This window comes from Myxocyprinus asiaticus, chromosome 20 (assembly GCF_019703515.2).
Source record: "Myxocyprinus asiaticus isolate MX2 ecotype Aquarium Trade chromosome 20, UBuf_Myxa_2, whole genome shotgun sequence".
Taxonomy (NCBI): domain Eukaryota; kingdom Metazoa; phylum Chordata; class Actinopteri; order Cypriniformes; family Catostomidae; genus Myxocyprinus; species Myxocyprinus asiaticus.
Window position 1 is genome coordinate 47,854,229 of NC_059363.1, and position 26,117 is coordinate 47,880,345.

At 33.9% G+C, this 26,117-nt stretch overlaps 1 protein-coding gene and 2 long non-coding RNA genes across 13 annotated transcripts in view; all 3 read left to right on the forward strand.

The window, feature by feature from the left end:
- Window positions 1-3,295, forward strand: part of LOC127411012 (sprouty-related, EVH1 domain-containing protein 1-like) — a 66,023-nt gene extending 62,728 nt beyond the window's left edge. For both annotated transcript variants that reach the window (XM_051646321.1, XM_051646320.1), the window contains exon 6: window positions 75-3,295. In XM_051646321.1, coding sequence (XP_051502281.1) covers window positions 75-719 — 645 coding nt within the window. In that variant the 3' untranslated portion in view covers window positions 720-3,295. The remainder of the gene's footprint in view (window positions 1-74) is intronic.
- Window positions 3,296-10,439: 7,144 nt separating this feature from the next.
- LOC127411018 (uncharacterized) lies at window positions 10,440-21,214 on the forward strand. Of its 10 annotated transcripts, none has more exons than XR_007892204.1 (4): window positions 10,440-10,484; window positions 12,578-12,639; window positions 14,820-14,881; window positions 21,013-21,214. It is a non-coding gene; the product is annotated as an uncharacterized LOC127411018 (long non-coding RNA). The 10 variants fall into 10 exon arrangements; XR_007892206.1 differs by lacking the exon at window positions 14,820-14,881 and adding an exon at window positions 15,832-15,893; XR_007892207.1 differs by lacking the exon at window positions 14,820-14,881 and adding an exon at window positions 18,998-19,059.
- A 3,136-nt stretch (window positions 21,215-24,350) lies between these two features.
- LOC127411017 (uncharacterized) lies at window positions 24,351-25,213 on the forward strand. Its single transcript, XR_007892203.1, has 3 exons — window positions 24,351-24,512; window positions 24,745-24,825; window positions 25,031-25,213. It is a non-coding gene; the product is annotated as an uncharacterized LOC127411017 (long non-coding RNA).
- The last annotated feature ends 904 nt before the right edge of the window (window positions 25,214-26,117 follow it).

The window sequence follows — 26,117 nt, forward strand, 5'->3', positions numbered from 1 at the left end:
AATAATAGTGTCACTGGGGACTCCTGAAGAATCTTCGGTAATTAATTTTCACATGATGTTTGTCGTCTTTACAGGTTTCCTTCAACACGATCCGTCACGTAAGCTTTCATATGGACGACGAGGAGATCGTTCGCATTAATCCCCGTAAGGATGTTCTGATCCGAGGCTATGAGGACTACCGGCACCCCGTCCTGTGGAAACAAGACGCAGAGCGTGAGGAACTGGACTTCAACGGCACCATCTCCAAACCGGATGGGAAGAAGTGTGAGTATCTGTACCCAGAGGGCTCTGAGAGTGCCAAAGACTCCATAAAGACTCAGCAGCCGTCGCCGCTGCTCAAGTCCAAGGTGTCCCGGCGGCGGCGCGAGGATGGCGAGCGATCGCGCTGCATTTACTGTCGTGAGATGTTCAATCGTGAGGACAACTGGCGTGGTCAGTGTCAGGATGCGCCCGACCCCATCAGACAGTGCATCTACAAGCTGAGCTGCATGCAGTGTGCCGAGAGCATGCTGTACCACTGCATGTCTGACTCAGAGGGTGACTTCTCGGACCCGTGCTCCTGCGACACCAGCGAGGACCAGTTCTGCGTACGCTGGCTCGCTCTGCTCGGCCTGTCAGTCGTCACGCCCTGTATGTGCTGCTACCCGCCTCTGCGTGCATGTCACCGCTGCGGGGAGGTGTGTCACTGCTGCGGTGGCAAACACAAGGCTGCGGGGTGACCGCGTGCACGTGCAAACAGCTGCAGTGTTTTCCGTTCGCCTGCGAGAGGCATTCCTCGCCGCCAGAGGTTTGATTGAGCTGCTGCGAGCAGATGATCAGATCAGAGCTCGTCACGTCACGAAGAGAGAGTTCTTTAACGCACGCACGCACGCCTAGAAGTGTTTGTACAGAGATCAAACAATTTTAACAAGAAATTAATACAAATTGTGCATAAAACAGGATGTACTGTCTGAGTGTGCTAAAAGGGATTGGTTTTGTTTGTGTATTTGCAGATATTAACCATGTGTGGAACTCAAACATTATTAGACAGAAAGTTGCACTAGATACTGTATGTTTTTCCCTTCTGAAAGGTAACCACACTTACGAAAACGTTATTGTCATAAATCTTTAGTATTCTTAATGTTATTGGTGTAGATGGACATTAATTTAAAAACACATCCTTGTGTTAATGGCACTGCACAGAGGAAATATTGAACTGAGAGCTATAATATAATATTATTATATATTATGTCCAATACAAGGGACCAGTTTGACACATTTACATGAATTCTCTTTTGTGCTTACAGTGCAATTTGTGTTTTCAGTTTCAAAGCTTCGGTCCTGATATAACCGCTTTCATCATGAGCAGTGTTAGCTGTAATTTGATTACAAAGTTGTAAATTACTGTAATCTAATGACTTTTTATTCACACAGTAGTGTAATGCATTACATCTGATATTTTTAGCATCAGGTAACAGATTCACTTTTAATTAAGGTAATTATTTTGAAGTAAATTATATTGACTTAACACGTTATTTCTAAAATATTAGAATACATTTCAAATATGAATTATGTTATGAATGAGTGAATGACTTGTGTGTGAGAACAAACGGTAAATATAAGACATTATTTTGAATTTGTTGAGCGGAAAAAACAAAACTTTTCTGTGAAGTTTTTTTAGAAAGTAACCTAAAAGTAATGTGATGACTTTCCCCAGGAAGTAATCAGTCAAGTAGTCTGATTACAATTTTAAAGAAGCAATTAGTAATTTGTCGTGGATTCGAGTTTTGAGTAATATAGCCAACACTGATTACTAATGTGTGTCCATAATGAATTAAACAAGCACTTAAAATAAGAATTCATTGAATCGTCCAACATTTTGCCTCTAAAAGAGACAAACAATCTTGTAAAGCACTTTAGAATCACATTTTAGCTTTTATTTTATATTAAAAACTTAAACACACAATGCCTGAATAATATAATGGAGATCTCACAAAACTTTTGTCAATGCAGCAAAATATTGACATAATTTTCTTTATAGTTTAATAAAAGTCTTTATTTTACATGCATGTTTATAGATTCTTTTTTTTTTTTTTTTACAAAATATAATTAATTTCTAAATCACTAATAATCAAAAAACTCAGACATTTACGAGTTCAAGACCATTCTGTGGGACAAATATATTGTGAAGATGTTGATATCAGTTTATTTCTGTTGACAGAAATTTCACCTCTGACATCATCACCACACTTTACTTTCTATGCAACTCTATTCTCATGAGAAACTCTATGGTACACATCTACAACACTCGGTGTAAATAATGATCACTATAGTATTTCAGCAGTGATTTGACCTGAGAGATACATTTATCTCTGCTAACGGTGTGTGTGTGTGTGTGTGTATACATATTGTGGTTTAATTGGTGTACATAGCACACCTTGTAATATTATCTCACATTGAAAAGAGTCAGAAGCAGATGAGAATGACGCTTGATGTGTTAATAAAGATGCTTTCTAGTTTTGTATCGCTGACAGATGGACTGGAGACCTGTGACATGCAACAAAGGTGACCATCCACTTGAAGCTGCTAGACACAATCACTAATGTAACAGAATGACTTTTAAACATGATGTAGATCTCAGATATCATTTCACCTTCATCACACTCGCTTGCATTTCATTGTGTTTTGTTGCTTTATATCAGTCCTTCTGCCAGCGGGTTGCATTTGATTTAAGGGAGGCAAAATGTCAATTTACACACACCTCTGTGTGCATGTGACATATGCAACTTCTTTGCTTTTTTTACCGTTACTCACGTGCTGCTATCATTTTCTTTGTAACCATGGAAATATAACTCTGGAATGCATAAGACAATGCACACTGACTTTTTCTTGGTTATGAAATAACAATGTTGAGTCGGGTGTGTTTGACAGTCGTTCAGTGGTGTGTCGTTTGGCTTGCCGTAGTGACTCCTGTGTATCGATGATGATGATGATCACCTGCTCGTTTAGTTTTAGTGCCATCAGCTTCATTCTTGATGACCCTGAGAAAGTGCCTCACTCATTCACATCCTCCACAGCTCACACTCTCCTTCTGTTGCTCTTTATCTATGGATCTGTATTTCTATCTTGGTTTGAAAGTACTAAATATATGATGATGTAATATTTATAGTTCAGTAACTCGTGTCATAGTTGTATTTTCTGTATACAGATGTAGCTTGTTACTTTCAGAATTATACAATATTAATATGCATACAAATGTTTTAATGTTACACTTATTACATCTATTAACATTACCATAATAAAAAAGTGAATTTCATGTTTTGCCATGTGTGTGTGCAGTTCATTGCAAGAGCCGCCCACTTAGAAGAGACTTGATGGTTTTGTGTGTGCGTGCCATGTAGGAGCGGCTTTAAAGTTGCAATAAGTTTTATATTTACTGTACTAAAGCATAAAATTATCATCATATGTTATCAGAGATTTAGGAAACATGCTAAGTTTAAATACTGGCTTCTCATAAAACAATGTTACAGCCAGTATATTCTACTTTGAAATGTCCATTCCAGGCCGGAATTTCTGTTTGTGTTTTGGCCTGTGTGATCCCACCCACTGCCCATTTCCAGTAGTATTTCAACACCCCTAGTTGCCAGATTTGAAACAAGTTAGCGGGCAAACACGGAAGCCAGCAATACATCTAGCAAACACTGACATAGTTATAAAAAATCCACATGAGCTGGTTTATAATTTGCAAACAATAAAAATGTGACTGTATATGTATACATTAGCTGATCAACTTAAAGTGTAAGGCTTGTCGCTTGCCATTGTCAGTTTGCTCGTTCCTGTTGCGTGTCCTCAACCTGGCAACCCGCGTGAGCTTCGAGTCTGGGGAGGAGGGGACGGGGGAGACAACTCTCTCCAATATTTTTAATTTGGACTGCAGTACCCATTTTAAATGCTTGATGTCAAAGTTACACATTGCTCCTTTAAATGACACATTACAGCTCAAATACTGTAACTCAACTGGCAGAGCATGGCATTAGCAATGCCATGGTCGTGGGTTTGATTCCCAGGGAACACAAACTGATGTATATCTTTATAAAGTCTAATGACTTTATAGATATTACAGTTTCAATTTCTGTAAAGCTGCTTTGAAACGATGTGTGTTGTGAAAAACGCTATACTAATAAAAATGACTTGACTAAAGGTTATTACTATTATCATATATGTGCACTATGTCCAGGGCCTCATTAAGGTACCGCGGGGCCCCCGTGCATTATTACGGCCCTGGGCATTCATCAAAATCTCACTCCAACAAGGTAACCACTAGGGCTGGGCAATAAATGGAATATTCACAATATAATTGCAATGATTTTGCTGATGATATCAAATCAAGCAATATTGTGAATATCGTGAAGATTTTAATGTGCTTTTTATTTGGCCATTAACTTTCATAAAAAGCACATAATTAGCACATAATTAGACTCATTGCACGATTCTTCAGGGCTGCATAATTAATCAAAATAACATCAAAATGTGATATGGTCATGTGATTATTAAACTGCAAAATGCTGCGATTAAAAATTCTGTTAAAGTATAATTTTCTGTAAAGATGGATAAACATGGTCTGTGTGCGCTTCAGAACAAACAGGGTACAGCGCTGATCTGTGGAGGTGCAAGATTCATCGGCTTGTGTTTTTAGCATTTTTTTTTCCTTTTGTAAAAATATAAGAAAGTAAATAATGCTTTTATTAAGCTACTATGTATCATTGTAGACTATATTAAATATATATATATATATATATATATATATATATATATATATATATATATATATATATATATATAAAGTGCTGAAAATATCGAGATAAAATTTCAGTTGCCATATTGGCAACTATTGGCAACCCTGATCAGACACCGTAATCAAAAAAATTATTTGTAATTGTCAGATATGATATTTTAATGTCAGATATAATGTTTATTTACTGTGTTATTGTCAGGTATGATGCTTAATAACTGTGTTATCATCAGGTATGTTGTTTAATAACTGTGTTATCGAGGGTTCATGTGACGCCATGCGAGAGACAGACGTGTGAGACACGAGCTCTGCGAACTTTGCTAGTTTTTTAATTATTTTCATGTTGTGATCCGGTGAGATTCAATACACCCAATAACATACTTGCTCTTTGAGGTAAATATGGCAAAGAAGTCAAAATTCTCAGCCTCTGGAGACATTAAAAGACACTTACGTGTTCAAGCTGAGGCCTCTAACGGGACTGCGAGCCGGGGACTCGATTTGGATGGCATGTCCGGAGAAGATATTCAGTGTCAGATGTCCAACATGTCGGTGATGTTGATGAAGGTTCTTGCTGACTTGGAGGATCTCGCTGTAATACGTCGATCGATTACGGTGATGGAAACAAAATTCTCTGAGTTGTTTACAAGAGTGACAGAAGTTGAAAAATGAATTGAATATCTTGAGTCATCGGAAAGGGAATTAACTGCTAATCCGCCCGTGTCCAAAACAGATTTGAAATTAATTAATATGAGCCGAAGGAATAACATACGAATTGTTGGAATTCCTGAGCATGAAGAGGGCAGAGATATGGTGAAATTCCTGGACGAGCTTTTCCCGAGTCTGCTCGACATAACAGGCCATAAACTGGAAATCGAGCGAGCTCACAGAGTCCCTGCTCGCAGATCTGCTGAGGGAGACAGGCCCCGATCGATTCTGGCCAGATTTCTGAAATCATCCGATAAAGATCTTGTGTTGCGCCAGGCGAGGAGTAAAGGGAAGCTTTCTTGGAAGAACCATAATATTTTCTTGTTCCCGGACTTTGCGAATTCCACAAGAGAGAAACGTGATCGGTTCAAAGAATGTAAGAAACTCTTACACCAACAGAAGATCGCCTTTGCATTGATGTTCCCGGCCAAACTGAGAATAGAAACGAAGAATGGTCGCAAAGTATTTACTTGTCCAAAACAGGCACTCTCCTTTATAAATACATTGGAGTGAGTAAGCCATTTGATGTTTCTTATATTAGTGGACTGACTCGCGGTTGAGGGACTCTACTATCTGAGGAAGCTGGGTGCCATTTTTGTTTCTTTTTGCATTGACTCCGCCTAGCGGCTGGAGTTTGTTTTATGGCATGACTCCAAGAAACTTTTGCATTGACTGAAGATTTTTTTTTCCCGGCCAGATTGAGAATGGAGACTTTGGATGACCACAAAATATCTATATGCTCACATAAAGGACGTCTTTTATAAAGTTGATGGGCTGAGAAAGTTATGGTGTTTTTTTAAAAAAAATTTTTAGTTTGGCTCTTGATCATCCGAGGAACCGGGATGCCAGTTTTGTTTTTCGCGCTGGCTCTGCCTAACGGCTGGAGCTTGTTTTGTGGAATTACACTACTTCGGGACAGTTGTGGTTAAATATGTTTGTTCTTTGTGCTTATGCCTCCTAGTAGAATGATTACCTCATCTGCTGTGCTCATAACAGCCGGCTCACTGATCATTTGTTTGTCTGTCCGAGGAAACTGAACGGCTTTTTATTAGCTGGAGTTTATTTTGTGGAGGAACACACCTTCGAGACAGTTCTGTGAATGAATCTACATGTTTTTTCTGTTATTCTGCCTGTTGGCTGGGGTCTTTTTTACAAAGTATTTTCTGTTATTGTAATTGTGCCTCAAAATTTGTGCAGAAGCACCGGACTCGAGCAATCCGATGGCAAAGTTGTCACAGGGGTTCTCGTAGGCATACATGGACTCTTTGAGTTTTGAGGGATTGTCGCTGGTTGGCGCTGTCGTGTGCGGGGTTAATGCGCACAATTTTTTTTTTCTGTTTGTTTTGTTTCGGGGGAAGTTCGGGCTTTGATTGTTGCATTAATGGGGAATGTGGTCTGTATAATTTTGTTTATTATTATATCAGTATGTCAAATGTTAATGTGAATGGGTTATCTCTCTCCACATGGAATGTAAATGGGTTGGGGCACCCCATAAAAAGAAGGAAGGTTATTTCTGTTCTTAAGCGCAAGAAATATGATATAATGTTTCTTCAAGAAATGCATCTTTCCCCACAGGAAGCTGAAAAATTTGGGAAGATATGGGGTGGGCATGTTTTCTTTAGTGCTGGCTCAAGTAAGAGCAGGGGAGTTATTATATTGATAAATAAACATCTACAATTCAAATGTCTCAAACAGACTAAAGATAAATTAGGAAGAGTCATTGTTGTTTTAGGAGAAATTCAGGGGCAAAGGTTGATTTTGGCTAATATTTACGCACCTAACGTTGATGATCAGGACATTTTTCTAGATCTTGAAAGGATGTTGCAAGCTGCTGGCATCTCTCATGACATAATATTGGGAGGAGACTTTAATCTTTTGATGGACTCAGTCCTTGATCATAGTGAAGCAAAAGTGTGTAAACCCCCTAGAGCTACACTGACACTTCACAAGATCTGTACAAATCTTGGTCTTGGTCTAAACTATGCATTAATAAGTCCCCTTTTTGTTGGTCAGAGTGGATTGCGAGGGGGGGTTAATTCACTCTGTGATCTTTACAAGAGCAGTGTGATGAGATCCTTTGAAAATCTGGTTCAATATTTTGGGATCTCCAGATCTCAGTTTTTTAGGTATCTTCAGTTACGCCATTTACTCTGTACTATTTTTGGGAATAGCATACACCCCCCTAAAGCAGCAGATACTCTAGGAGAGGTGATTTCTGCTTTTGGAAAGGGCCATGAGGCATCAGTGTATTACTCCTTATTAATTCAGAGTCTGGGGGACGGAGTCTCAACCACTCTCAAGAGATTATGGGAGAAAGATTTACACCTGGAATTGGAGGAGAGAGAATGGGCTAGGATTTTAAAAAACATAAAAACTGCATCGAGAGATGCAAGGGTGTGCCTTATACAATTCAAGATTTTACATCGGTTCTGTTGGACCCCCTCTAAATTGTATAGACTTGGTCTTAAAGACACACCCACCTGCTGGCGATGCCAATCAGAGGAAGGAGACATGGCCCATGTTTTTTAGTGGTGCGCTGAGATTCAGGAATTTTGGTTGAAGGTACAGAGTGTTCTGTGTGACGTGTTGGGCATTCGGATTTTGTTTTGCCCCAGTTTTGGGTGATGGGGCAGTCATCAACGTAGGTGATAAATACATAAACAATTGGATCCTCACTAGTGCGATGATAGGCAGACAGATTGTTTTAAGGGGTTGGAAGTCGGTGGGAGCACCCTCAATTCGGGAGTGGTGCGAAGAGATGGGAAGGGTGGCAGCCTTCGAAGAGGTATCATGTAGAAGGCTGGGGATATGGGATACTTTTATTGGGAAATGGGATAGATATTTGACGTTTTTGGGGGGCTCTCGCAGTGGGTCTGTGGAGAGAGGTATAGTTTAGAGTTGTATGTTTATTATAGGTGTATATGTATGTGTGTGTATGTGTATGTATATATGTATTTGTATATATATATATATATATATATATATGTGTGTGTGTGTGTGTGTGTGTGTGTGTGTGTGTATATATATATATATTATTTTATTCTCTGTAAATGTGTGTTACTTATGTCGTTTGGGGTGGGGTTCTTGATCGGGGAGGGGAAGTAGCGGGTGTTAATGTTGAATCACTGTATATATGTTTTGTTTTTCTTTGTTTTGAAAATTAATAAAAATGTTAATCACAATAACTGTGTTATTGTCAGGTATGTTGTTTAATAACTGTATTATCATCAGGTATGATGTTTAATAACTGTGTTATTGTCAGGTATGATGTTTAATAACTGTGTTATTTTCAGGTATGATGTTTAATAACTGTGTTATCATCAGGTATGATGTTTAATAACTGTGTCATCGTCAGGTATGATGTTTAATAACTGTGTCATCGTCAGGTATGATGTTTCATAACTGTGTCATCGTCAGGTATGTTGTTTAATAACTGTATTATCGTCAGGTATGATGTTTAATAACTGTGTTATTTTCAGGTATGATGTTTAATAACTGTGTTATCGTCAGGTATGATGTTTAATAACTGTGTTATTTTCAGGTATGATGTTTAATAACTGTGTTATTGTCAGGTATGATGTTTAATAACTGTGTTATCGTCAGGTATGATGTTTAATAACTGTGTTATCATCAGGTATGATGTTTAATAACTGTGTCATCGTCAGGTATGATGTTTAATAACTTTGTTATCGTCAGGTATGATGTTTAATAACTGTGTCATCGTCAGGTATGATGTTTAATAACTGTGTTATCGTCAGGTATGATGTTTAATAACTGTGTTATTTTCAGGTATGATGTTTAATAACTGTGTTATTGTCAGGTATGATGTTTAATAACTGTGTTATTTTCAGGTATGATGTTTAATAACTGTGTTATTGTCAGGTATGATGTTTAATAACTGTGTTATCGTCAGGTATGATGTTTAATAACTGTGTCATCGTCAGGTATGATGTTTAATAACTGTGTTATCAGGTATGATGTTTAATAACTGTTTTATTGTCAGATATGATGTTTAATAACTGTGTCATCATCAGGTATGATGTTTAATAACTGTGTCATCGTCAGGTATGATGTTTAAAAACTGTGTTATTGTCAGGTATGATGTTTAATAACTGTTTTATTGTCAGATATGATGTTTAATAACTGTGTCATCATCAGGTATGATGTTTAATAACTGTGTTATCAGGTATGATGTTTAATAACTGTTTTATTGTCAGATATGATGTTTTATAACTGTGTCATCATCAGGTATGATGTTTAAAAACTGTGTTATTGTCAGGTATGATGTTTAATAACTGTGTTATCATCAGGTATGATGTTTAATAACTGTGTCATCGTCAGGTATGATGTTTAATAACTGTGTTATCAGGTATGATGTTTAATAACTGTTTTATTGTCAGATGTGATGTTTAATAACTGTGTCATCATCAGGTATGATGTTTAAAAACTGTGTTATCATCAAATCAAATCAAATCAAATCACTTTATTGTCACACAGCCATATACACAAGTGCAATGGTGTGTGAAATTCTTGGGTGCAGTTCCGATCAACATAGCAGTCGTGACAGTGATGAGACATACGCCAATCTACAATAAACATCAAATTAACACAACACAATTTAAACATCTGTTATACATAATTAAACTCGACTTAAAACATCAAATTAACACAGCACAATTTAAACATCTGTTATACATAATTAAACTCGACTTAAAACATCAAATTAACACAGCACAATTTAAACATCTGTTATACATAATTACACAACTTAAAACATCAAATTAACACAACACAATTTAAACATCTGTTATACACAATTACACTCAACAATATACAATAATAACATACATCAGGTATGATGTTTAAAAACTGTGTCATCATCAGGTATGATGTTTAAAAACTGTGTTATCATCAGGAATGATGTTTAAAAACTGTGTCATCATCAGGTATGATGTTTAATAACTATGTTATCATCAGGTATGATGTTTAATAACTGTGTTATCATCAGGTATGATGTTTAATAACTGTGTCATCGTCAGGTATGATGTTTAATAACAGTGTTATTGTCAGGTATGATGTTTAATAACTGTGTTATCATCAGGTATGATGTTTAATAACTCTGTCATCGTCAGGTATGATGTTTAATAACTGTGTTATTTTCAGGTATGATGTTTAATAACTGTCTTATTGTCAGGTATGATGTTTAATAACTGTGTTATTGTCAGGTATGATGTTTAATAACTGTTTTATTGTCAGATATGATGTTTAATAACTGTGTCATCGTCAGGTATGATGTTTAATAACTGTGTTATCAGGTATGATGTTTAATAACTGTTTTATTGTCAGATATGATGTTTAATAACTGTGTCATCATCAGGTATGATGTTTAATAACTGTGTCATCGTCAGGTATGATGTTTAATAACTGTGTCATCATCAGGTATGATGTTTAATAACTGTGTTATTTTCAGGTATGATGTTTAATAACTGTGTTATTGTCAGGTATGATGTTTAATAACTGTGTTATTGTCAGGTATGATGTTTAATAACTGTGTTATCATCAGGTATGATGTTTAATAACTGTGTCATCGTCAGGTATGATGTTTAATAACTGTGTTATCAGGTATGATGTTTAATAACTGTTTTATTGTCAGATATGATGTTTAATAACTGTGTCATCATCAGGTATGATGTTTAAAAACTGTGTTATTGTCAGATATGATGTTTAATAACTGTGTTATTGTCAGATATGATGTTTAATAACTGTGTTATCATCAGGTATGATGTTTAATAACTGTGTCATCGTCAGGTATGATGTTTAATAACTGTGTTATCATCAGGTATGATGTTTAATAACTGTGTCATCGTCAGGTATGATGTTTAATAACTGTGTTATTTTCAGGTATGATGTTTAATAACTGTGTTATCGTCAGGTATGATGTTTAATAACTGTGTTATTTTCAGGTATGATGTTTAATAACTGTGTTATTGTCAGGTATGATGTTTAATAACTGTGTTATCGTCAGGTATGATGTTTAATAACTGTGTTATCATCAGGTATGATGTTTAATAACTGTGTCATCGTCAGGTATGATGTTTAATAACTGTGTTATCATCAGGTATGATGTTTAATAACTGTGTTATTGTCAGGTATGATGTTTAATAACTGTGTTATTGTCAGGTATGATGTTTAATAACTGTGTTATTTTCAGGTATGATGTTTAATAACTGTGTTATTGTCAGGTATGATGTTTAATAACTGTGTTATCGTCAGGTATGATGTTTAATAATTGTGTCATCGTCAGGTATGATGTTTAATAACTGTGTTATCAGGTATGATGTTTAATAACTGTTTTATTGTCAGATATGATGTTTAATAACTGTGTCATCATCAGGTATGATGTTTAATAACTGTGTCATCGTCAGGTATGATGTTTAAAAACTGTGTTATTGTCAGGTATGATGTTTAATAACTGTTTTATTGTCAGATATGATGTTTAATAACTGTGTCATCATCATGTATGATGTTTAATAACTGTGTTATCAGGTATGATGTTTAATAACTGTTTTATTGTCAGATATGATGTTTAATAACTGTGTCATCATCAGGTATGATGTTTAATAACTGTGTTATTTTCAGGTATGATGTTTAAAAACTGTGTTATTGTCAGGTATGATGTTTAATAACTGTGTTATTTTCAGGTATGATGTTTAAAAACTGTGTTATTGTCAGGTATGATGTTTAATAACTGTGTTATTGTCTGGTATGATGTTTAATAATTGTGTTATCATCAGGTATGATGTTTAATAACTGTGTCATTGTCAGGTATGATGTTTAATAACTGTGTTATCAGGTATGATGTTTAATAACTGTTTTATTGTCAGATATGATGTTTAATAACTGTGTCATCATCAGGTATGATGTTTAAAAACTGTGTTATCATCAGGTATGATGTTTAAAAACTGTGTCATCATCAGGTATGATGTTTAAAAACTGTGTTATCATCAGGAATGATGTTTAAAAACTGTGTCATCATCAGGTATGATGTTTAATAACTATGTTATCATCAGGTATGATGTTTAATAACTGTGTTATCGTCAGGTATGATGTTTAATAACTGTGTCATCGTCAGGTATGATGTTTAATAACTGTGTTATTGTCAGGTATGATGTTTAATAACTGTGTTATCATCAGGTATGATGTTTAATAACTGTGTTATTTTCAGGTATGATGTTTAATAACTGTGTTATTTTCAGGTATGATGTTTAATAACTGTGTTATTGTCAGGTATGATGTTTAATAACTGTGTTATTGTCAGGTATGATGTTTAATAACTGTGTCATCATCAGGTATGATGTTTAATAACTGTGTTATCATCAGGTATGATGTTTAATAACTGTGTCATCATCAGGTATGATGTTTAATAACTGTGTCATCGTCAGGTATGATGTTTAATAACTGTGTTATTTTCAGGTATGATGTTTAATAACTGTCTTATTGTCAGTTATGATGTTTAATAACTGTCTTATTGTCAGGTATGATGCTTAATAACTGTGTTATCGTCAGGTATGATGTTTAATAACTGTGTTATTGTCAGGGATGATAATATATTGTCAGGTATGATGTTTAATAACTGTGTTATCATCAGGTATGATGTTTAATAACTGTGTTATTGTCAGGTATGATGTTTAATAACTTTTTTATTGTCAGATATGATGTTTAATAACTGTGTCATCGTCAGGTATGATGTTTAATAACTGTGTTATCAGGTATGATGTTTAATAACTGTTTTATTGTCAGATATGATGTTTAATAACTGTGTCATCATCAGGTATGATGTTTAATAACTGTGTCATCGTCAGGTATGATGTTTAATAACTGTGTCATCGTCAGGTATGATGTTTAATAACTGTGTTATTTTCAGGTATGATGTTTAATAACTGTGTTATTGTCAGGTATGATGTTTAATAACTGTGTTATTGTCAGGTATGATGTTTAATATCTGTGTTATTGTCAGGTATGATGTTTAATAACTGTGTTATCATCAGGTATGATGTTTAATAACTGTGTCATCGTCAGGTATGATGTTTAATAACTGTGTTATCAGGTATAATGTTTAATAACTGTTTTATTGTCAGATATGATGTTTAATAACTGTGTCATCATCAGGTATGATGTTTAAAAACTGTGTTATCATCAGGTATGATGTTTAAAAACTGTGTCATCATCAGGTATGATGTTTAATAACTATGTTATCATCAGGTATGATGTTTAATAACTGTGTTATCATCAGGTATGATGTTTAATAACTGTGTCATCGTCAGGTATGATGTTTAATAACTGTGTTATCATCAGGTATGACGTTTAATAACTGTCATCGTCAGGTATGATGTTTAATAACTGTGTTATCAGGTATGACGTTTAATAACTGTTTTATTGTCAGGTATGATGTTTAAAAACTGTCTTATTGTCAGGTATGATGTTTAATAACTGTGTCATCATCAGGTATGATGTCTAATAACTGTTTTATTGTCAGGTATGATGTTTAATAACTTTGTCATCATCAGGTATGATGTTTAATAAATGTGTTATCATCAGGTATGATGTTTAATAACTGTGTTATCATCAGGTATGATGTTTAATAACTGTGTTATCATCAGGTATGATGTTTAATAGCTGTTTTATTGTCAGATATAATGTTTAATAACTGTTATTGTCATGGATGATGTTTAATAACTGTGTTATTGTCAGGGATGATGATATATTGTCAGGTATGATGCTTAATAACTGTTTTATCGTCAGGTATGATGCTTAATAACTGTGTTATCGTCAGGTATGATGTTTAATAACTGTGTTATTGTCAGGGATGATAATATATTGTCAGGTATGATGTTTAATAACTGTGTCATCGTCAGGTATGATGTTTAATAACTGTGTTATCGTCAGGTATGATGTTTAATAACTGTGTTATCAGGTATGATGTTTAATAACTGTTTTATTGTCAGATATGATGTTTAATAACTGTGTCATCATCAGGTATGATGTTTAATAACTGTGTCATCGTCAGGTATGATGTTTAATAACTGTGTTATTGTCAGGTATGATGTTTAATAACTGTTTTATTGTCAGATATGATGTTTAATAACTGTGTCATCGTCAGGTATGATGTTTAATAACTGTGTTATCAGGTATGATGTTTAATAACTGTTTTATTGTCAGATATGATGTTTAATAACTGTGTCATCATCAGGTATGATGTTTAATAACTGTGTCATCGTCAGGTATGATGTTTAATAACTGTGTCATCGTCAGGTATGATGTTTAATAACTGTGTTATTTTCAGGTATGATGTTTAATAACTGTGTTATTGTCAGGTATGATGTTTAATAACTGTGTTATCGTCAGGTATGATGTTTAATAACTGTGTTATCATCAGGTATGATGTTTAATAACTGTGTCACCGTCAGGTATGATGTTTAATAACTGTGTTATCAGGTATGATGTTTAATAACTGTTTTATTGTCAGATATGATGTTTAATAACTGTGTCATCATCAGGTATGATGTTTAAAAACTGTGTTATCATCAGGTATGATGTTTAAAAACTGTGTCATCATCAGGTATGATGTTTAATAACTATGTTATCATCAGGTATGATGTTTAATAACTGTGTTATCATCAGGTATGATGTTTAATAACTGTGTCATCGTCAGGTATGATGTTTAATAACTGTGTTATTGTCAGGTATGATGTTTAATAACTGTGTTATCATCAGGTATGATGTTTAATAACTGTGTTATCATCAGGTATGATGTTTAATAACTGTGTTATCATCAGGTATGACGTTTAATAACTGTCATCGTCAGGTATGATGTTTAATAACTGTTTTATTGTCAGGTATGATGTTTAAAAACTGTGTCATCGTCAGGTATGATGTTTAATAACTGTGTTATCAGGTATGATGTTTAATAACTGTTTTATTGTCAGATATGATGTTTAATAACTGTGTCATCATCAGGTATGATGTTTAATAACTGTGTCATCGTCAGGTATGATGTTTAAAAACTGTGTTATTGTCAGGTATGATGTTTAATAACTGTTTTATTGTCAGATATGATGTTTAATAACTGTGTCATCATCAGGTATGATGTTTAATAACTGTGTTATCAGGTATGATGTTTAATAACTGTGTTATCGTCAGGTATGATGTTTAATAACTGTGTCATCATCAGGTATGATGTTTAATAACTGTGTTATTGTCAGGTATGATGTTTAATAACTGTGTTATTTTCAGGTATGATGTTTAATAACTGTGTTATTGTCAGGTATGATGTTTAATAACTGTGTTATTTTCAGGTATGATGTTTAATAACTGTGTTATTGTCAGGTATGATGTTTAATAACTGTGTTATCGTCAGGTATGATGTTTAATAACTGTGTTATCAGGTATGATGTTTAATAACTGTTTTATTGTCAGATATGATGTTTAATAACTGTGTCATCATCAGGTATGATGTTTAATAACTGTGTCATCGTCAGGTATGATGTTTAAAAACTGTGTTATTGTCAGGTATGATGTTTAATAACTGTTTTATTGTCAGATATGATGTTTAATAACTGTGTCATCATCAGGTATGATGTTTAATAACTGTGTTATCAGGTATGATGTTTAATAACTGTGTCATCATCAGGTATGATGTTTAATAACTGTTTTATTGTCAGATATGATGTTTAATAACTGTGTCATCATCAGGTATGATGTTTAATAACTGTGTCATCATCAGGTATGATGTTTAATAACTGTGTCATCGTCAGGTATGATGTTTAATAACTGTGTTATCAGGTATGATGTTTAATAACTGTGTCATCATCAGGTATGATGTTTAATAACTGTTTTATTGTCAGATATGATGTTTAATAACTGTGTTATCATCAGGTATGATGTTTAATAACTGTGTCATCATCAGGTATGATGTTTAATAACTGTGTCATCGTCAGGTATGATGTTTAATAACTGTGTTATTTTCAGGTATGATGTTTAATAACTGTCTTATTGTCAGTTATGATGTTTAATAACTGTCTTATTGTCAGGTATGATGCTTAATAACTGTGTTATCGTCAGGTATGATGTTTAATAACTGTGTTATTGTCAGGGATGATAATATATTGTCAGGTATGATGTTTAATAACTGTGTTATCATCAGGTATGATGTTTAATAACTGTGTTATTGTCAGGTATGATGTTTAATAACTTTTTTATTGTCAGATATGATGTTTAATAACTGTGTCATCGTCAGGTATGATGTTTAATAACTGTGTTATCAGGTATGATGTTTAATAACTGTTTTATTGTCAGATATGATGTTTAATAACTGTGTCATCATCAGGTATGATGTTTAATAACTGTGTCATCGTCAGGTATGATGTTTAATAACTGTGTTATTTTCAGGTATGATGTTTAATAACTGTATTATCATCAGGTATGATGTTTAATAACTGTGTTATTGTCAGGTATGATGTTTAATAACTGTGTCATCATCAGGTATGATGTTTAATAACTGTGTTATCATCAGGTATGATGTTTAATAACTGTGTCATCATCAGGTATGATGTTTAATAACTGTGTCATCGTCAGGTATGATGTTTAATAACTGTGTTATTTTCAGGTATGATGTTTAATAACTGTCTTATTGTCAGGTATGATGTTTAATAACTGTGTTATTGTCAGGTATGATGTTTAATAACTGTTTTATTGTCAGATATGATGTTTAATAACTGTGTCATCGTCAGGTATGATGTTTAATAACTGTGTTATCAGGTATGATGTTTAATAACTGTTTTATTGTCAGATATGATGTTTAATAACTGTGTCATCATCAGGTATGATGTTTAATAACTGTGTCATCGTCAGGTATGATGTTTAATAACTGTGTCATCGTCAGGTATGATGTTTAATAACTGTGTTATTTTCAGGTATGATGTTTAATAACTGTGTTATTGTCAGGTATGATGTTTAATAACTGTGTTATTGTCAGGTATGATGTTTAATATCTGTGTTATTGTCAGGTATGATGTTTAATAACTGTGTTATCATCAGGTATGATGTTTAATAACTGTGTCATCGTCAGGTATGATGTTTAATAACTGTGTTATCAGGTATGATGTTTAATAACTGTTTTATTGTCAGATATGATGTTTAATAACTGTGTCATCATCAGGTATGATGTTTAAAAACTGTGTTATCATCAGGTATGATGTTTAAAAACTGTGTCATCATCAGGTATGATGTTTAATAGCTGTTTTATTGTCAGATATAATGTTTAATAACTGTTATTGTCATGGATGATGTTTAATAACTGTGTTATTGTCAGGGATGATGATATATTGTCAGGTATGATGATATATTGTCAGGTATGATGTTTAATAAATGTGTTATCATCAGGTATGATGTTTAATAACTGTGTTATCATCAGGTATGATGTTTAATAACTTTGTCAACATCAGGTATGATGTTTAATAAATGTGTTATCATCAGGTATGATGTTTAATAACTGTGTTATCATCAGGTATGATGTTTAATAACTTTGTCAACATCAGGTATGATGTTTAATAAATGTGTTATCATCAGGTATGATGTTTAATAACTGTGTTATCATCAGGTATGATGTTTAATAGCTGTTTTATTGTCAGATATAATGTTTAATAACTGTTATTGTCATGGATGATGTTTAATAACTGTGTTATTGTCAGGGATGATGATATATTGTCAGGTATGATGCTTAATAACTGTTTTATCGTCAGGTATGATGCTTAATAACTGTGTTATCGTCAGGTATGATGTTTAATAACTGTGTTATTGTCAGGGATGATAATATATTGTCAGGTATGATGTTTAATAACTGTGTCATCGTCAGGTATGATGTTTAATAACTGTGTTATCGTCAGGTATGATGTTTAATAACTGTGTTATCAGGTATGATGTTTAATAACTGTTTTATTGTCAGATATGATGTTTAATAACTGTGTCATCATCAGGTATGATGTTTAATAACTGTGTTATCAGGTATGATGTTTAATAACTGTTTTATTGTCAGATATGATGTTTAATAACTGTGTCATCGTCAGGTATGATGTTTAATAACTGTGTTATCAGGTATGATGTTTAATAACTGTTTTATTGTCAGATATGATGTTTAATAACTGTGTCATCATCAGGTATGATGTTTAATAACTGTGTCATCGTCAGGTATGATGTTTAATAACTGTGTTATTGTCAGGTATGATGTTTAATAACTGTTTTATTGTCAGATATGATGTTTAATAACTGTGTCATCGTCAGGTATGATGTTTAATAACTGTGTTATCAGGTATGATGTTTAATAACTGTTTTATTGTCAGATATGATGTTTAATAACTGTGTCATCATCAGGTATGATGTTTAATAACTGTGTCATCGTCAGGTATGATGTTTAATAACTGTGTCATCGTCAGGTATGATGTTTAATAACTGTGTTATTTTCAGGTATGATGTTTAATAACTGTGTTATTGTCAGGTATGATGTTTAATAACTGTGTTATCGTCAGGTATGATGTTTAATAACTGTGTTATCATCAGGTATGATGTTTAATAACTGTGTCATCGTCAGGTATGATGTTTAATAACTGTGTTATCAGGTATGATGTTTAATAACTGTTTTATTGTCAGATATGATGTTTAATAACTGTGTCATCATCAGGTATGATGTTTAAAAACTGTGTTATCATCAGGTATGATGTTTAAAAACTGTGTCATCATCAGGTATGATGTTTAATAACTATGTTATCATCAGGTATGATGTTTAATAACTGTGTTATCATCAGGTATGATGTTTAATAACTGTGTCATCGTCAGGTATGATGTTTAATAACTGTGTTATTGTCAGGTATGATGTTTAATAACTGTGTTATCATCAGGTATGATGTTTAATAACTGTGTTATCATCAGGTATGATGTTTAATAACTGTGTTATCATCAGGTATGACGTTTAATAACTGTCATCGTCAGGTATGATGTTTAATAACTGTGTTATCAGGTATGACGTTTAATAACTGTTTTATTGTCAGGTATGATGTTTAAAAACTGTGTCATCGTCAGGTATGATGTTTAATAACTGTCTTATTGTCAGGTATGATGTTTAATAACTGTGTCATCATCAGGTATGATGTTTAATAACTGTTTTATTGTCAGGTATGATGTTTAATAACTGTGTCATCATCAGGTATGATGTTTAATAAATGTGTTATCATCAGGTATGATGTTTAATAACTGTGTTATCATCAGGTATGATGTTTAATAGCTGTTTTATTGTCAGATATAATGTTTAATAACTGTTATTGTCATGGATGATGTTTAATAACTGTGTTATTGTCAGGGATGATGATATATTGTCAGGTATGATGCTTAATAACTGTTTTATCGTCAGGTATGATGCTTATTAACTGTGTTATCGTCAGGTATGATGTTTAATAACTGTGTTATTTTCAGGGATGATAATATATTGTCAGGTATGATGTTTAATAACTGTGTTATTATCAGATATGATGTTTAATAACTGTGTCATCGTCAGGTATGATGTTTAATAACTGTGTTATTTTCAGGTATGATGTTTAATAACTGTGTTATTGTCAGGTATGATGTTTAATAACTGTGTTATCGTCAGGTATGATGTTTAATAACTGTGTTATCATCAGGTATGATGTTTAATAACTGTGTCATCGTCAGGTATGATGTTTAATAACTGTGTTATCAGGTATGATGTTTAATAACTGTTTTATTGTCAGATATGATGTTTAATAACTGTTATTGTCATGGATGATGTTTAATAACTGTGTTATTGTCAGGGATGATGATATATTGTCAGGTATGATGCTTAATAACTGTTTTATCGTCAGGTATGATGCTTATTAACTGTGTTATCGTCAGGTATGATGTTTAATAACTGTGTTATTTTCAGGGATGATAATATATTGTCAGGTATGATGTTTAATAACTGTGTTATTATCAGATATGATGTTTAATAACTGTGTCATCGTCAGGTATGATGTTTAATAACTGTGTTATTTTCAGGTATGATGTTTAATAACTGTGTTATTGTCAGGTATGATGTTTAATAACTGTGTTATCGTCAGGTATGATGTTTAATAACTGTGTTATCATCAGGTATGATGTTTAATAACTGTGTCATCGTCAGGTATGATGTTTAATAACTGTGTTATCAGGTATGATGTTTAATAACTGTTTTATTGTCAGATATGATGTTTAATAACTGTGTCATCATCAGGTATGATGTTTAAAAACTGTGTTATCATCAGGTATGATGTTTAAAAACTGTGTCATCATCAGGTATGATGTTTAATAACTATGTTATCATCAGGTATGATGTTTAATAACTGTGTTATCATCAGGTATGATGTTTAATAACTGTGTCATCGTCAGGTATGATGTTTAATAACTGTGTTATTGTCAGGTATGATGTTTAATAACTGTGTTATCATCAGGTATGATGTTTAATAACTGTGTTATCATCAGGTATGATGTTTAATAACTGTGTTATCATCAGGTATGACGTTTAATAACTGTCATCGTCAGGTATGATGTTTAATAACTGTGTTATCAGGTATGACGTTTAATAACTGTTTTATTGTCAGGTATGATGTTTAAAAACTGTGTCATCGTCAGGTATGATGTTTAATAACTGTCTTATTGTCAGGTATGATGTTTAATAACTGTGTCATCATCAGGTATGATGTTTAATAACTGTTTTATTGTCAGGTATGATGTTTAATAACTGTGTCATCATCAGGTATGATGTTTAATAAATGTGTTATCATCAGGTATGATGTTTAATAACTGTGTTATCATCAGGTATGATGTTTAATAGCTGTTTTATTGTCAGATATAATGTTTAATAACTGTTATTGTCATGGATGATGTTTAATAACTGTGTTATTGTCAGGGATGATGATATATTGTCAGGTATGATGCTTAATAACTGTTTTATCGTCAGGTATGATGCTTATTAACTGTGTTATCGTCAGGTATGATGTTTAATAACTGTGTTATTTTCAGGGATGATAATATATTGTCAGGTATGATGTTTAATAACTGTGTTATTATCAGATATGATGTTTAATAACTTATTTTCAGGTATGATGTTTAATAACTGTGTTATTGTCAGGGATGATGATATATTGTCAGGTATGATGTTTAATAACTGTGTTATTGTCATGTATGATGTTTAATAACTGTGTTATTGTCAAGGATGATGATAGATTGTCATGGATGATGTTTAATAACTGTGTTATTGTCAGGGATGATGATATATTGTCAGGTATGATGCTTAACTGTTTTATCGTCAGGTATGATGCTTAATAACTGTGTTATTGTCAGGGATGATAATATATTGTCAGGTAATATGTTTAATAACTGTGTTATTATCAGATATGATGTTTAATAACTTATTTTCAGGTATGATGTTTAATAACTGTGTTATTGTCATGGATGATGATATATTGTCAGGTATGATGCTTAATAACTGTGTTATCGTCAGGTATGATGTTTAATAACTGTGTTATTGTCAAGGATGATGATAGATTGTCAGGTATGATGCTTAATAACTGTGTTATCGTCAGGTATGATGTTTAATAACTGTGCCATCATTAGGTATGATATTTAATAACTGTGCCATCGTCAGGTATGATGTTTAATAACTTATATGATGGGCCACTGTCAGATGAGCAGTCTCTGTTGGCGGCGTGTGGGCGGGGCTTCAGCTCATCTGAATATGTTAATCTGATGAAGTGGATCTTATCCAGACTCACACACATCACTAGTACACACACAGAAGGACCACTAATCGCAGGTGTGATGCAAACACACACACATACACAGTCATCAACTGGGCGTCTATCCACATATTTTTGGGATACAGCATCAAAAATGCTGGATGAAAACACCAAAATGCGAATAAAGTTTCCAAAATGTGCATAAAAACGTATACGCTCACTTGAGGTGAACACAAATGGTAGTAATACATGCGCATAAACTATGATGTGCATCAAAGAAGTCATGTGACTTTACGTCAACAAGTCATGTGAATACAGAATTTGCTTGGAGAATGTCATCAATATCATGGCACAGCATCTCAAATGTTGCTCTGGTTATTGTGAAATGCCAAAGCCTGTCATAAAAACAATTGGCTACTATTACCTCCCAGAACTGTGTTATAGACATAAGGCATCTGCCGCTGAACGCTTGCAAACGTGAAGTTCATCAGAGCATTTTGTCTGTGTGATCTAAACTGAATTTAATTTCATCAACTTCCATTTTCATTCTATTTTGCACCAGTTTCCCCAGAAGTGATGATTTTGTTCTCTTAAACCGCAGACAGTTCACACTCATCTCGCTATAACGCCCCTTGCGGCAACGTTCAGAATGCAATGTGTACTTGCGTTGTGTTATGCATTGCGCTCTAACACACTTGGGAATGCAGCTACATACAATCACGCATGCATAGTTAAAAGCATCTGTGTTCACGAACTTGTGTAAAGTGTGTTTCGGCCTTAAGACTTCGATCACACAGTAAATAGAGTAAGTATTCTTGGATACACAGTGTATACAATATAAAAAACCTTAACACCAACACACAATATCCACAGTTAGAAACATTTGCTGGGTTTTCATTCAACTATCTTTATGCCAATTTTACATTTGCACTCAAGAAAACCTGAATGGAAACTCTCAAAATTCACTTTCATTTTATGCGCTTGGCAAAAGTGGATTTTCTAGAGTCAAAATGCACATTAAGTAATGGAAACTGTTTATTTGCAAAATGATGACATGTTTTGACCATTTGTACATGTGTTTCCACTTATTCACACAACAAAGCAAATCTTCGAACATAGCCCTTGACAGCGGGGAGTGTTGAACCCGTAGCTGCTCCTCACAATGCCAGAACAGTTTTGAGCACGGGCGCACCCAGGTACACAGCGACTGGTGGTGTTTGGGCATAGCAGCCATTTCAGCCCACATTATATGAGATCATATACTCATTCTGGCATTTGATAAAACAATGTACAATGATGTGATTACTGATTACAAAACTAATACCACAAATACAACTCTCCTCGAGGCAAGGAGGTCATTAGGTCAAATGCGCAATTGTTCCCATTTTCTTTAGTCGAATGTTTAGAAATGCACTTTCCTTTCCTGCTATTCTCTTCTACTCTTTCTTGTCATTCAGTATATTAGTACTTTTATCAAAGAGGTGATTTTAATTTGTATGTATAGTTGAAATGTTGATCAGTAGCCATTTTAAATATGTGACCGTTACAGTGCTGTTGTGCATCTGTATGTTGATTTCTTTTTTTGAATGTCTTCTCTGTGTGCTTGACCAAATATGAGCAAATTCATATTTATATAGAAATGTTCTTGTGCATTTTAATGTGGTCAAAGTGCTCAGAATGAGAGAATCTTTAAAAAGGTTCAAAAGTTTAAAATGAAATGTCATGGTCAATGGATGTTGAACACCCCTCGCTCTCAATTGAAAAGAAGCTCATTCATGGACTGTCGACAGGAACAGCACTGCCAAGTTCTCACACATGCCAGATTGTCATGCATTGATCGAAAAGTGGACATTGATTGAAAACGTGTTTACAGTGCAGTCAGATGAGCCGTAGTAAAGATCACAATAACATTGTTTAGAGAGTGAAATATGAACGCTGAATGTTTCAGTAAAACATGCATAATCATGAGCTGATGTTCATGTAAACAGCATGTCTTTGTGTTCAGTTCATGTTCACAGAGTGTTTCATCTCATTTCTTCATTCAGTGTTTTTGGCGTTAGAGCTTCAGATCGTGTCCAGTAAAGCGGTGACACGGAGGCGTTCAGGAGGAGGACATATCTCTCCAGGATCTCAGAGTGATTTGTGAAACTCTGAAACTTCCAGATCCAGACAAACACGAGACCAGAGACACATCCATTGCCATAGAGAAGCAGGTGAGCTGGGTCCAATACGTCAGATGTTATTTAATGTGTTTATTTCATCTCTCAACATGCTTTATCTCATAATTATACATTACAGTCATTGATTATAGTAGTACTCTAATGCATTCTTACAGTAATAACTGAATCTCTTTGCAACAGCAGTTGTTGTAAATGAATGTTTACTGCCTTCCTCCTTTAATGTTTAATGAAACTCTATTTTCATGTGTTTTTATTAATATTTCAGGTCAATATTTTACTCAAGCAGCTTCCAGAAACACACATTGGGAATCCAGCACTGAAGAGCTCTATTAATGCTCATAAATGGGTGAGATTTGATTCTTTTCACAGGTTTACCAACCACTCAGATCAGAAACAATTAATCAAGTATTTATAGGTTTATTATAAGCACTAAAAGTCAAATGCTCCTATGTCTGAAATATTGTAATAAATTAAAAAGTGTAAATAAAACCTATTCAAAAGCTATGGATATCTGTGTGAAGTGTCATATGACTTGTTGTGTGTTTGTTCAGAGTCGGCAGGAGACGATAAACTGTGTTTTGTCTGTGGAGTATGAGTGTCGGTGGCGGATGTTCATCAAACAGCTGGATGTGACTGTTCAATCCTTCAGTTGGTTTGACAGAGCAAAGGCATGTAGAGTTCTGTTTCAACATCACATTCACTGTGTTCAGGATGGAAAACTCACTCACTACTTACTGCACTTTATACTGTTTACTGCCTACTTAAGAAAAAGTGAAACAGTAGGCATTGTTCCATGATAAATGACCTCATTGCATTTTTAATTCTGTGAGCGGCATCCAGTTTTAATCTTGGAAATAAGAATGTTTCACATTTTAATCCAGTTTTGTTCAGAATGTCTTAACTGTTGCAGTCTGATCAAGTAATACTATACTGCATAAATAATAAGAGTGGTTTGTTAGTATGCTATTCCAAGTATTGGTAACACAGGTAAACAGTTTGTATTATTGTACTATCGATTTGGTGCTCAGTTCATCAGTCCACATTATTTTAAAGAAAGAAATGTTTGTTTTTGTAATCTTTCATCAAAATGTAATGACTTGCTCATGTAATGAACATCTGCCACAGATTATGGTTCATTTGTTCTGTGTAATGGTTATAGTACACAGCAAATTCATATTGTTTTTTCTATCGTTAGATGTAGCCTATTTATGAAAACAGAATATAGATTTATCCCACATTGGCTATATGAACTTAGTGATACTTCACCCCAAATAGTAGGCTAAGTTATTTTTATATATCGCTTAAAACCTTTATCTCCTGTGTAATTGGGTTGTTTCAGTTCGTGGAAGAGGAGATTGCATCTCTTAACTAAGTTTACAATAATTTTTAGTCTTAAGAGTGTAAAAATTAGAGGAGTCGCGTGGCGCTATGCGAGGTTCAGACATGTGAACAGCGAGCTCTGTGCACTTTGCTGTGTTTAATGCTTTTTGCGTCATAAACCAGTGAGATTCGATATGCTCTGTTCCATAACTGTTATATGAAGGCAATATGTCAAAGAATTCAAAATCCTCAGGCTCTGGAGACATTAAAAGACACTTACATGCTCAAGCTGACGCCCCTGAGCAACAGGCCGAAAGC